Source organism: Lepidothrix coronata, unplaced genomic scaffold, assembly GCF_001604755.1.
Source record: "Lepidothrix coronata isolate B3197 unplaced genomic scaffold, Lepidothrix_coronata-1.0 Scaffold138, whole genome shotgun sequence".
Classification (NCBI taxonomy): domain Eukaryota; kingdom Metazoa; phylum Chordata; class Aves; order Passeriformes; family Pipridae; genus Lepidothrix; species Lepidothrix coronata.
The window spans coordinates 1557783-1571310 of NW_016690318.1; the positions used below are offsets into that span (position 1 = coordinate 1557783).

General features: G+C 42.2%; 1 protein-coding gene across 1 annotated transcript in view; it reads right to left on the reverse strand.

Moving 5' to 3' along the window:
* The window catches only part of MEIS2 (Meis homeobox 2), a 109904-nt gene extending 96642 nt beyond the window's left edge, over positions 1–13262 (reverse strand). Inside the window, exons 1-6 of the mRNA XM_017827367.1 lie at positions 12968–13262; positions 11717–11949; positions 9996–10137; positions 9446–9496; positions 8602–8652; positions 7562–7711 (exon numbers count right to left, since the gene is read on the reverse strand). Of these exons, the coding sequence (XP_017682856.1) occupies positions 7562–7711; positions 8602–8652; positions 9446–9496; positions 9996–10137; positions 11717–11949; positions 12968–12979 (639 nt within the window). The 5' untranslated portion in view covers positions 12980–13262. The remainder of the gene's footprint in view (positions 1–7561; positions 7712–8601; positions 8653–9445; positions 9497–9995; positions 10138–11716; positions 11950–12967) is intronic.
* Positions 13263–13528: the final 266 nt, after the last annotated feature.

Sequence of the window (13528 nt, forward strand, 5' to 3'; positions counted from 1 at the left end):
AAAAGGTAATAATTGCAACATGTTCACCTAGGCTAAACTTTTCAGGGAACACCGTGAGTTATGCTAATTTTGTGTACTGCAGGCTTTCTTACATTAACTGCTGTTGGAGCTCCTTATCACAGATATGAAAATTACAATAATTGACTGATAACAGTTCAGCTATGTTTTAAGGCAAATGTCATCAAAACCTATCATGCAATATTTCAAAAGCTAGATCAGACTTTCTGTTTCAAAACCATAACTGAAGGAGGCTTCCCACACAGCTGAAAACACTTGCTGTCTCTACCAGGCCGAGCTGTTCTTGACCTCAGTTTTTAGATCCTGTTTTAGAAAGACTGACTGTATTGATTGGGAATTAAATGTATTTCTTGTGACACAGTTTTCTTGAGGAAGCAATTTGGCAGAATTTTGTTGAAGGACAGAAAATATAAGATATTTACTAGATGTGACAGTAGAATATTGGAGGAATTTGAAAGGGAGGGAAATAGCTAGGCTTTAATATTATAAAAAATCACAAATAATTCTAGGGGTGGAGTTTACACACTCATAAAAAGGCAGAATTCTTTTGCTTTGGACTGAGATCATTGTTACATGCCAGCGAACTTCTCTTTTTCTCCCCTAGACTGTTTCCAACCTTGCATCCCTCATGAAAAAATTCTTGGCCAAATGACTAATCGTAAGTAGTTGCTTTATGCGTGTCTTCACAAAAAAAAAAAACAAAACCGGGACCAAATGACACATCTAAAACTTGCTTCACTGGAAACACTTTATCAGTACAGTTTGGGTACCTAAAGAGATCCTGGCCTAAAGCCTGCTGATGTTAGTTGCAATTTTTCTGTTAGTTTCAATGAAATTTATATTAAGTCATCACACTGGGGGGGGGGGGAAAAAGGAAAAAATAAATCTAACATATAACTTTAGATAAATTACACAAACTGCTAGCATGGCTTCTTGTTTCTTCTTGCAAGTTTAGTAATATACTTTGCAGAAACACATTGAAGAGTGTGGATGATGTCTGCCAAAATGCAATTGCCTATTTTGTATATGTGTGGATACTATAAAGATTTCACACACATATGACCTAAACTAATGCCAGATACCACAGCAAGTGAACAGCGCACTTGTATCTATTCCCAGTAGTTTTAATAATTGGGAGTCAAATATGGTACTCCTCTTGCTCTTACCTAATTGTGTTAAAGAGCAGTGTTACTAGGAGAAAAGCAGTGAATACCGAGTAGAGCACAATAGAAGGAGATGGAAAATAGATACAAGAAGCTATGTCTCCAGGGAAAGTATTTTCTATTTGCTGGGCTACACACTCCCAGCTGATAATGCAAGTTGTAATTAATATAAAAGCAGGAGACAATATGGGGAAAGCTTGTACTAGCAGGGCCACAGGAGATCACTCCACTGCTATCCACTGTTTCTCATTTACACACACAGCCTTCCCTAGAAAACACAATTTTACCAGTGTTTTTTCCCTTGAAAGTTAAAAAAAAAAAAGATTTAGCACCACCATTGAATTTTGCTAAATCTAGAAAAGAGCAACAGAAAGGACAAGAGACTCCTGGCATACAAAGCCTATCTGACACATTACTCTTTTGTTGATGTTGAAAATCTTTTGGAAACCGCAAGAATTTTTAACTGCTACAGGATTTCTTGAACAGAGATGTTGTAACAGAGAAATTTGATATCTTCTGATAAATCACAATTCTTACTCTGATATCTTCTGATAAATCACAATTCTTACTCTGTATGCCCAAGATTTCCACTGGGTGAAGTCTGGCTAGTTTTTTGTGAGTATATGTAATCCTGCTAGAGTTGATTTTGATCTCATACTGCTTTTTATGGGGATATTAAAGACTCAATTAACCATAAGGAATCTGCTTCTTATTTATAACTGGGAAGTAAAATCAACCAGGCCAGGTGATACCCATGTGAGTAAGCTGAGCAGGATTTGGCTCACAGACATTAACTGAAGTTTTAAGTATACAACTGTGACAGGATCAGGCCCCGATATAATTTTATCAGATGAAATGGACAAAATCATTATCTTGAAGGAATAAATAAAACACAAAGTACTTTCATAAAAGAAACTACAATGGCTATAGAACTTATTCTTCATAAAGGTGGTTGGACTCAAAGGTCTGGTAAACTAATTTTGCAAATGCAAAACTGAACTGAACTACTTGACAAGGATGGCATTATTATCCCCAAATACAAGCCAAATCCTGCTCACCTTGTTCTTACAAGTAACACCTGTAAACACAGTGGAATGACTGATATGACTGATAACCCCAAAAATCTGTGTCTAGGTACCACCGTATACAAAAATATGATAGACTATGCAGGACATGGTAACTAATACATGCACATGTTTCTGTGTGTGCATCTGTGTCTGTCTATATTTTGTGAGTAAAAAGTTCAGGATGGTGTCTTAGAGACCATGTGGAGTGCATTAATAATAAACTTACTGTGTAAAGAAATTTTCAATATGCAAATGAGCCATCAGAAACTCTAATTTGACACAACATGTATGTTTTCCAAAAAGGACTACTCCTGGTATTACTAAGGTATATTATTCTACAGATACATACTCAATATGATTGCTTTTTTTTGTACAAGAATAACACAATTTAAACAAAACACAAGGGATTGGAATCTATCGGATATTTGTGTATATATATAAAATTTTCAATTCTTGTCCCTTGATTTTGCATTGAAGAAAGTGTTAGGAGGAATTTTTGACCACCCTAGAATGTGGCAGCATTCTGAAAAGCTATGTACTTTGTATTTTCTAATTAAGACTGAAATTGTACATATAATCCCCCTGCTAGTAAGGAACTGAGACTTAAAAAATCGAAAGTTTCTTGGTTTTTTTAATTGTACTTCTATGTCATTCTGTGTGGTTACACTTCATCTAGACAGATAGACAACTCAAACCAAAGAGGGAGCACGATCATCAAATAGATCGTGCAATACATTATTGGTCCAGTTTGTGAGAACACAGTTTAAAATTACAATAATAAAATTTGACCTGCAGACTCAAATTTAAGACTTCAACCATTGACTGAAGCATACTTTGGCCCTTCAAAAAGAGGAAATGCACAATATCTCCACTCTTGGAAAGTTTCTGATGCTCTTGCCCCTTCAGAAAGCACAGGGCCTACCACAATGTCCGAAGTCTTAAGCCACATCCTAAGAAGTTTGCCCTATTATTGTTGCAGTTGGCTATTTAGTTTTCTTTCTGACACACTACAGACAGAAAGAGCACCTTTAGGGTCTGATTCTGCGTTTCTCAAAACGCCCACTGAAGTCCATAAAAGTATGGTGTACCTGGAGACTGTAGCATCAGGCTCCCAATTACTGTTCCGTTACTCAGTGAAATCTTACCTAAAGGTTTAAGTATATAACTATAACAGATACGTATTACTCTATTTTTATTTTTTCTTATCTGCAAGATGTCAGGAATTTGCACAGACCACTCTTTGAGAAGAAATATTAAAGAAATGTAAATTGTCTGGATGTCCAAAAGTACAGAATAGAGGTATCTCTTCATTTGAGAGCTGAAAGGTTTAATATTCAGACTAATATTTCTCTTCTGCAGCTAAGACATTGGATTTCTAATCTGTCAACAGTCTTTTTTTATAAAAGAGATGTATGGATATTTCTATCCATTTTTAATTAAATTTTATAAATTATGATCTGTATATTATTACCTCTGAGTTGCAAATTGACTAGAACACATAAACAAATACTAAAAGGACTGAGGCCCTGATCTGCTTCCCACGAAAGCCAGTGGAAGGGGAGCCATAAATTTCTATGGGAGAATTGCAAATAGTTTTGTGCTAAAGGAAGAATTGTGGCATCAGGTGAAGCAAAGTACAAAAGAAACGTAATTAAAGTACAAAACGTTATCATATGTTCAAAAAAGTTTAAAAATCTTCAAATTTTACAAGCATTATATTTTTCAGATTTGAATAACTTGAAAAGAGAAAAAAGGATCTTTCAGCAATCTCAACAGATATTTTAGGCTGAATAGATATTTAGGTAGAATGCAGGATAAGGCCCAGAATGTTTATGTTAAACAATAATAAATTGTCTATGCTGGGAAACTCAACTTGAACTGCAGCTGCAAAGGTTTCTTTCCTCTTTTCTTATCGTTTTTTTTTTTCTTCCCAAACTGATCTGGTTCAGCCAGGGTGTAGCTGTAATTACCTTCTTCCCATCTACAGCTAATACCTCAGAGCAATAAAAAAAACTGAGGGTGTTAAAATTTCAAACACTAGTTGTGGGCTGTTATATTTACTAAACACAGCAGAGTAGTAACAAAAGTTTCATCTTCTTGTGGCCAGCACTGCTCTGTTTGATCTACGAAGTCCCTGGACCTTTTTCACTAACTATATTATATAACGGTTAATAGCACACTAAAATAAAATTCGATAAACACACTTATTACCAAACATGTACAGCAAAATCACTTACAGCTGTCTCCTTTTTCCAGCACAGGGATATCTCCGAAGAGTTCATTCCTTTGTTGATTTTGGTTTTGGTTTCCAATTAGGTGATATAAATAGTAGAGCAGTGGATTTTGAAAGTGGAAGCATGCACTATTTGAGTACCTCATTTAAAGTCTTATGGTAATAAGGTAATATGGTAATAAGGTAATATGGTAATAAATATTGGTTAATCCTACAATTGTTTCTGTTACTTTCCCTTTTTCAGGTTTTCATGTCTAGCAAACCAATAAAGCTGAGAGCTGTCTTAGTTCCTAGTTCAGCACTGCCACTGTCACCACTACTACCTCTCACATTCATGTTAAACACACAGAGGGTAGCTTTACACCACTTAACAAGAATAGAGGGGTATGGATTTTTGGGGTGTCAAACAGCTGTCACAAACTGTCACCTCCTCAAGAGAAACCTTGGCACACAACAAATTAACCTACACTTCTTTTGGGCTATCATTATTCACAGCCAATCAGTTGAAATGCTCCTAGTATTTCATGTGCAAATAAAACCATGAGGGGAAGACCCGTGGATCAGAATAGCGGGCCAATACATAAAACAGAGGAAACAACACGCTGTCTCTGTCCTTCTGAAGTGGCTCATCATCTCCCCTGCACCAACTTTCACCAAATGAGATCTAGCCTGAGGCTGTATATTAAATATGCATATCAAGGCAAATGAAAAAAAATAAACCTGGAGAGTCAAATTGGACAAATTTGCATGCTTGAACTGTTACATTTCCAGGTAGATGTTCAGAAATGATAGCTCATTTTTAAATAGACTTGCATGATTATATTAACCATTTTTTTAAGGTTTTCCTTCTCTGTGAATAAAGGTGGATTTCTTCCTGCTGGAACCTTGCACAGTGTAAATATAAAACATGGTAGTTTGACTAAGCTATAAAAAAGTGTTAAAGTTTTGTCAGGAAAACAAGCTAATATACAAAAAAAAAAAAAATCCAATAAGGAGACACATTTCCCAAAACGCATGAATAAAATGTAACTATGTGATACAGCTCTTCATTTCCCAGTTGGTGTTCTGGTTGCACAAATTATTGCTTCCTTTCAAAACAAATAGCAGGGGGCTAAAGTAAAAATGTTATAGCTCAAATCTCCAGGAAATAAAAGGCTTTAAATTATAATACCCAATGAAGTGGTAAACCCTAACGGGTGCAAGATAAATGGGTTGTCATATTTATTTTAGTTTGTTTTTGGGGCCACAGATTCTTCTTAGGGATGATAATAGTTACCAAATTATCAAAATGCTAACCCCCTCCACCTCTGTCCTATCATTGTGTGTGAATTTAAATATTATAATGGAGCACTGCAAATTGGCTTGAGCATTTGCCATCTGCCAGAACCCTAAACAAGCTAGTTTATCTAATCTCTTCAATATAAACATAAGCATGCTCCATTTCTACACTTCCACTTGAAACACAGGCTTGTAAAGAAAGTGTACTGGAGAAACATGTTAGTTTTTTTCTGTTTCTCTAAATTTTTCACAATGAATCACTATCTTTCAACTTGCCACTCATTTCAATTTCTTTTCTAGTATTCTCCCAGGATACTTATGCCCACTAATTTAGGGTTGTAAAATGCCATGATACAAATATTTTTGAAATTGTGTCATGATTCATGGAGTTTAACATCTACATGTGAGATAGCTGATAAGCAGAGAAACTTTCAGGAAGCTCTGCATACCTTTTTCTCTCAAAATAATAGATTTGAAATGTAAAACATAGCACAAACCTTGTCCTGCAATGTTTACTGAATACAAATGAGAAAATGAAAGCTAAGGCTTGGGTCCCAAAATATTTCCCATAACTAAGTCGTGCCAGAAGGGGGACATTAGAAGACTTTATTATTATTTTATCTCCCAATTCAGCTTCAGTCCAGGTCTAATGTAATTATCAGATACTCACACAAACAACATGTTTTCAAAGGAAACAAAAGCTCCTAGAAAGCTCATTCTCCCTGGGCTTGCAGCTACTCCTCTTAACACACTGGGAAATAAAGGCAGGCGCCTGTGCAGAAAGCATGATTAACTTCACACAGGGTGTTAAATTAATATTTCAACCACTAAAATATTAGACTGTATCATTTAGATTAGGAGTTCAATTGAATCTAAAACTGTGTAAACCCCTTTACCCCCCAGGGATGCATTCCTATAAATAAACTGGAGTTCACACCCACTCTTTTTAACCAGAGCTATTCCTTCCCTTTTCTGCGGTACCAGCTGCAATCTTTCCGTTCACATCCCGAAGTCTCTTTGCATCTACATCTTTTGAAGGATCACAAGAGCCGCTCCAAAACCCGGAAAAACAAAGGCATTCTCCTCACCACGCACACCAACATTTAGTCCTACACACATTACACTAATCCACGAACTCCTAAAGTGTTAAAATCAACCGCTAACCTATGGTTACTCAATCATCAATCTCTCCAGCTTTCTGTAATACATTGTTAATAATTGCTTCATCAAGGTTACTGTCTTTTATTATGAAGATGCTTCAGGCATTTGGCAATAAGTCCATATTCTGACAATAAGTTGCTCTAAAGCAAAAGCATTGGAAACTCTAATGTGCTAACCCCCTTTTTTTTTTTAATGCAGTGTGGTATTGCCAATAATTCTCATCACTTGTCATCCCCACAAGAGGGGAGGGGGGAGCAAATCAGCAAACTTTCTCCCTAACTTTCTTGTCTCAGTTTCCTTACATTGATGCATTGATTACAAAGTTGGCAAAGAAGAGGAGAAAGCACCTATCCCCACATCAAACAGACAATTTGCTAGCTCTCCAAGCAGCCCAGACCAGGAAACTTTACAAACCATTCCAAACTCGATGCTTTACGGATGGAAACTGAGGGAACCTTTTGAATTTCTATAACTTTACAAAGCAAGAGGGAAGAAAGTGTGAAGATGGGATCCGAGCTTGCAAGAGGTTAAAGTAGTAATAATACTAATAAACAACAGCAGCAAAGCAAGGAAATTGGGAATAGGTCCTCTAAGCAGGTTAAAGTCTCAAAAAATGCCATAAAGAAAACAGAAGGACTTACATGATCGGCTAAATTTGTGGAAGATCCTGAGAGTTCTTCGTGGTCTGATTTGGAGCTGCCATCCCTTTCATCAATAACAAGGTCTATTGGCATTTTTCCTTTCAAACAACTAATGTACCGATGGCAGAAGTTATCACACAATTCATGAACCTGAAAAGAATAACAAGAATAATAGTATCAATCATGGCAAACTATCATATTGCAACTTTTTTTTTTTTTTTTTTGGTAGCAAGGACAACCCTCTGTTCTACTCCACAAGTAACTCTAATTAAGGGGGACAATAGTTGAAGGCAAGGAAACAATAGAGAAATTGTTGCGGCACATATTATTCTCTAGAGACTTGTCGCAGCAACAAGTTAGAGAGAGAGATAGTGGGCTTGGACTGGTGTGCAGAATAAAATCAGATTTGATGATAACATCAGAACACTGGGAGCTGGACCCAGACGGTACCTCCGGAGCATACACGAGCCGGACAGGTACAACTAGTCACTCGGGACGGGATTGGTTTAAACCGGGGCTAAAAACAAAGGTCTAAATGGTCGGGAGCAGTAAAACGAAGCTACTCGGTGAGGTTGTGGTTAGAACCGTTCTAATCCCAGGACACAGCCCCCTGCCCACACCGCACAGGGGCCCCTGCCTCTTCCAAACATTTAGTGCTTGCTTGGGGTTAATGTGCCTGCCAGAGCTGGAGAGGGGAGAGAATGATTTCATATCTTTTTGTTAAACATATTATTTCTGAGTGAGGAAAAGAATATCTACTGAGGGAAAGGGCAATAAGGATGGAAGGGGTTTAACATATTAAATATTTAAATTAGACAAACACACACACACATTAAAAAAAAAAAAAAAGCCGGGCTGGGCCGAGCATGCCTGTCGGGTGTCACATGTTCTGATGGTACAGGTTATAGTGTCACACTGCGTTTCCCCTCTCTCCTCTGGCCATGTTTACAAGTCAGTCCAGTCGGGAGGGAAGGGTGGGGTGGGGGAGGTGACGACAGGGAGGGAACAGCATTCCCCGTGCCCATCTCCGTGGCTCTTACCTTTTCTAATTCCAAAAGATGAAACCTTAGTACTTGTATTGCTTGGATCATCTGCAAGAAAGTTTTGAGCAAGAGGTTACGTGAGAGACAGGACCACGGGGGCTGTGCAGTGCTGCGAGTCCAAGTGGGCAAGGGGGAGAAGGGCATTGTCAGGGCGCGCAGTCATTATCCAGGATTTTAGCTCATTGGTCACGCTTCAACAATTTTGATCAACTTTAACCTAAGCACTTGATTTTTATCGTATTTATTCCAGGAGCGGTGATTAGCGCTTTATTACCGCGATCTTGGAGAAAACCTTTTCCTCTTCTCCTTGCTCCCTCCTCAGCACCCCGGCCTTCATCCCTGAGGGTCCGCAGAGAAGTCAATCACACGCTCCCACCCCCACTCCCCTCCATCCCCCCGGCCCGCAGGATAAAGGGTGGTGAGTGTGTGAATAGTTTAGCATCTTTTTTACAGGCGGATTTAGGCACTTTGAATATTGAAATCATTCACATTACCAAAAGAATTACGTTAGAATTCTCCATCTCTCTCTTCTTAAGAAGTTATTTCCTTCACTTTAGCTTCCCATAGCTTTCAAACGCAGCTTTGCAATGCATAGGGCTCGAGAGTTTGTCCTGGCTCTTTTTTAAAAGAGTGCAGCTCTTTGAAGCCCCTTGACTGCAACTCCCCAGTCGGCCGGCGCCCCGCTCCCCTGCCCACGCAGCCCGGGTGCCTGGGACGGCAGCCGCTGTCCCGCCGCACCGATCTGCCCCGGCCCCGGGCGGCGGAGGGCGCTTGCCGGCAGCTGGCAGAGGGGTCGGGAAGGACGAGAGAGCAGTGGGGTGGAAGGGGAAGCAGGCCTTACCAAATTGTCCAACTCTGGATTTGAAGAAAAAAGTGGTTTTTCGGCGCGGACCTGCAAGAAGAAGGAAAAGCGGCGTGAACTACAGCTTCTCTTTTTAGCCCTGTAACCGGATCACTCGAAGGGGGAAAAACCCCTGTGACAAAACAGACTGCTACCAAAATCCGACTGATCGCCCTGGGTCACCGCGCTTGGAGAGAAGCTGCCGGCCAGGCGCCGAGCCGGCCGCCGGTGACACGGGAGCCCTCTCCTTTGGGTCTCCTGCCTGCCTCCCGCTCCCTCTGCCTCCAAAACTCGGCCACAGCTATCTTTCCCTATCACTAGTGCAGGAGGGCGAGGGCCGGGAGTCCCTGCCTGGCAGCGAGGAGGAGCTGCCGGCGGAGGGGGAATTAGGGCCAGCCGGGCCACCAGCGCGCACCCCCGCCCCGCCGGAGAGGGGGCGCCGGGGGGGAGGGGGTGCTACCCCTGCCAGCACCCGTCCGTGTGGGTCGAGGAGCTGAGGAGGCGGCGGGAGCGCTGGGGAGGGTCGGGGGCGGGCGGAGAGGTGCCGAACCTGTTTGGCGAAGACGGCGATGTCCTCGTTGAAGGAGTCGGAGGAGCAGACGTCCCCGCCGGCCACGCCGGGCTCCCGGGGCGTGCAGGTCGCCAACTCGCACTTCTCAAAGACCAGAGCTAAGAGGGGGAACAACGGGTGCCTACCGGGCAGTGGCACACAAAGAGAAGGGAGGGGGTGGAGGGAGAGGGGGAAAGAAGAACTCTAATCAACAAGTATTCTTTTTTTTTAATGCATGGACACACAGACATGGACACACGGACACAGCCACACTCTATAGCCTAGCAGTAATGCTCTGGGCAGAGTAGGAGAGAACAACATTTTGAAATAAAAATGATGAGGTTTGTAGTGGACTGTTTTTTGTTGGGTTGCTGGGTTGTTGGTTTTTGTTTGTTTGGGGTTTTTTTGAAATTGCAATACCCGAACCGCATCCCCCGTTCAGTCCTCACAGATTAGGACAAAAGTGACCGCTCCTCCAAATGCACAAGGCACCGAATGTGCTTAGCAGCAGCTCAGCTGGGAAGCTTACAATTTTTGCCACAGTTTAACATACCGCAAAACGTGGAAGATCCCATCCCTACCCTCCAGCTATGACCTAAAACGAGAGCACAGCTAGGCAAACTGCAAACTCCTTAATACGTAATTTTATTTTTCAAGGGGCCTGCTAGCAAAAATGTGGTGAAGTTTCCTGGCTTAGGAAGCACACCCAAGTAAAATACCATCTGTCCAGATAAGTGAGCAGGGGAGGGGGCGGAGGGAGGGAGCACTTCGTGAAATATTTTCCCATAGTTGGTGTAGTCAGAAAAAAAAATTATCTGCGTGTTAAGTAGTAATCATGCGTTTGCTTCTTTTCCCCTTTGGTGTCTGATCAAGGCCCCACACTCTGTCATAGATGTTACTAGATCTCATTTGAGGATCATTTAGTATTTTTTCCAAAAGGAATTGAAAGGAATTGGTGTCATTCCCTCCAAGCAATGCCCTGGTGCCTTGAGTTTTGCTGGGTATGTGTCTCTTTTCCTCATGTTCTTTCTTAAGTAGAAAACTCATTTCATTGCCCCCAATGTATTTATGTCTTCTATCTCAGGGAAGAGCTGTTTGCAAGAAGCGAATCCCTTTCATTCTTACTATCTTCTGCGTTGTGAATAGCTCTTTATTTACAAAGTTGGGAGAGTGGTATTGTGGCATGGAGGAGAACACCAGAACAACACTTCTCCAACTAAAATTCAAAGCAGTGAGAGCCGTCTCTAACTCCTAACTGTGGCCTTTCCAAGAAAGACAAAAAAAACCCCACGGGTAAGGAAAAGGGGGGTGGGGGGAGGAAAAATACCCGAGTAAATAAAAAAGAAAAATGGAAGGACAAGGCAACACCACCTCCCCCAAGCCTAGCTTCTCTCCCCGAGAGGTCTGTTTTTCCAGCACCCGTTTCTCGTGGGTGCTGGTACCTCAGCTGAGAGTCAGGCTGCGATCGCCCTCGTCCCGAGATCGCCAGCCGCGGCAGTGCCACCGCGGAGGTCTCCCACCAGAGCTGGCGGCTGGTCGGCCACCGCCCTCCCGCTGGACCCTCCGGGGCTCCTCCCGCCCCACTCCACTCCGGGGCCCGACTGCCGCTGCCGCCGCGGCCCCGCGGGAGACCCTGCCGCTCGCCCGCCCCGCTTCTGCCCTGGCCGCTCCGCGGGCACCAGCGCTGCGGAGCCGGGCCCGGGCGGCCCAGCGGCACCTACCCGTAGATCGCATCCTTGTCCCGCTTCAGGGCGTCGTTGACAGCGGAGCCCATGCTGGCCGGCATGACATTGGGGTGCGGGGCGTGGGCGCCGTAGTGCTGTCCGGCGTGGAGCGGCGGCCCATGGTTGAGGTGGTGCACCGGGGGAATCGGCCGGGGGGCGTGGGGGTCCCCGTACATGGACGCCGGCACCCCTACTCCATCCATCCCGCCGTAGTGGGGCAGCTCATCGTACTGTCAAAAAATGGGCCGGAAGAGGAGAAAGAAAAAGAAAGAGGAGAAGAGAGAGGGGAATAAAAAAAAAAAAAAAACAAAAAAACAAACCAAACAAACAACAACAACAAAAGTCAGAAGAGAGTAAAGCACCCGGACAGACACAAACAGAGCAAAACAAAACAAGAACAGCCACAACAGAGAGAGAAATGCGCAAAATGAAATCAATTGAGACCGGGAGCAGGGGCTGGAGAGGCTGAGGAAGGAGTGGGGGTGCGGGGAAAGGTAAAGGGGGAAAGCGTGTATGCCTGCCTGCGTGTGTGTGGGTAGACGGTCCTCTTCAGCACGGGCAGGAGAACCCCTAACAAGGAAACGGGAATGAAAAGGAAGGAAACGGAGGAGAGAAACTAGAGTTACTTTGCATTAGAGAGAAAGAACAACAACAAAAAAAATTAATAAACAAGCAGAATCAAAAGCAACTAGGTAAATAAATGAACACTAGGAAGGAGAGAGGTAAGGTAGGGTGCATGGGGAGGGGGAGGAGATAAAGGGGGAAATAATCTGAAAGTTACCAGAAACATTATTTAGTAGCAATTCCCCTTGTCCTTGTCAAAGCCAGAGACCAAAAAAAAAAAAAAAAAAAAAAAGGCAGCTATATGTGTATACATATATATACATTCATATATACGCAGACACACACATGTATTTCTTAGTCTTTGCTAGACAGTGGCAGTAGCGGCGGCAGCAGCAGCAGGAGCAGCAGCAAGCTTTCCCCTGTGAAACCCGTGCTACTGAGCAGGCAGAAAGCAGGGAAATCGCTCTGCTGGGGGAAAAGCTAGAAAGGAAAAAAGCGTGGAACAATTGCAGAGACACACACAGAGAGACACTCATGCACACACACAAAAAGCCAGTGAATAATTTTTGCTGCTATTTTTTAATAGTGGCCGCCATCATCAGCAGCAACAGAGGAGAGCAAATCGGACAGGCCCCTCTTAAGAGAGGATTTATATATAGGTAAGTGTTGGAGATTTAAACCTACCCTTTGCGCCATCAGTCTGCGCTCCAATAAACTCCTGGATGTGTCGTATATTTAATATCCCAGTCCAGCAAAGAAAGTGATTTAGAGTGAAGAAGATTCCTTTTTTTTTTCCAACCCACTTATAGGCTTCTCCTATTCTCCAATATGGGTAAATAATAATAATAACAACAACAACAATAACAACAATAATATATAAAAAACAGTCAAGAACCACGATGAGTTTCTGAGTTTTCTTCTTTTTTCTGTCTCTTTCTCTCTTTCCTTTTTCTCTCTCTCTTTTTCCTTTTTTCTTTCTCTACGCAAAAAAAAAAAAAAAAAAAAAAAAAAAAAAAAAAAAAAAATTGTCAAGCCCCCAAACTGAAGGTTACGATCGGCCCGTCAGCAACCCACATGTAACCAAACTGTCGTGTCTCATGGCTTTTTGCCACTCCAGCTGTCAATCAAAGCCAGGGAATGTCAAGGTAGTGAATGAATGATGGTTGATGATGATGAAGAAGAGAGGAGGAATCTTTTTAACCCCGGTTTCTTCTTCCAGGAACTCCGTGGTCGGGTTTTGCCTTT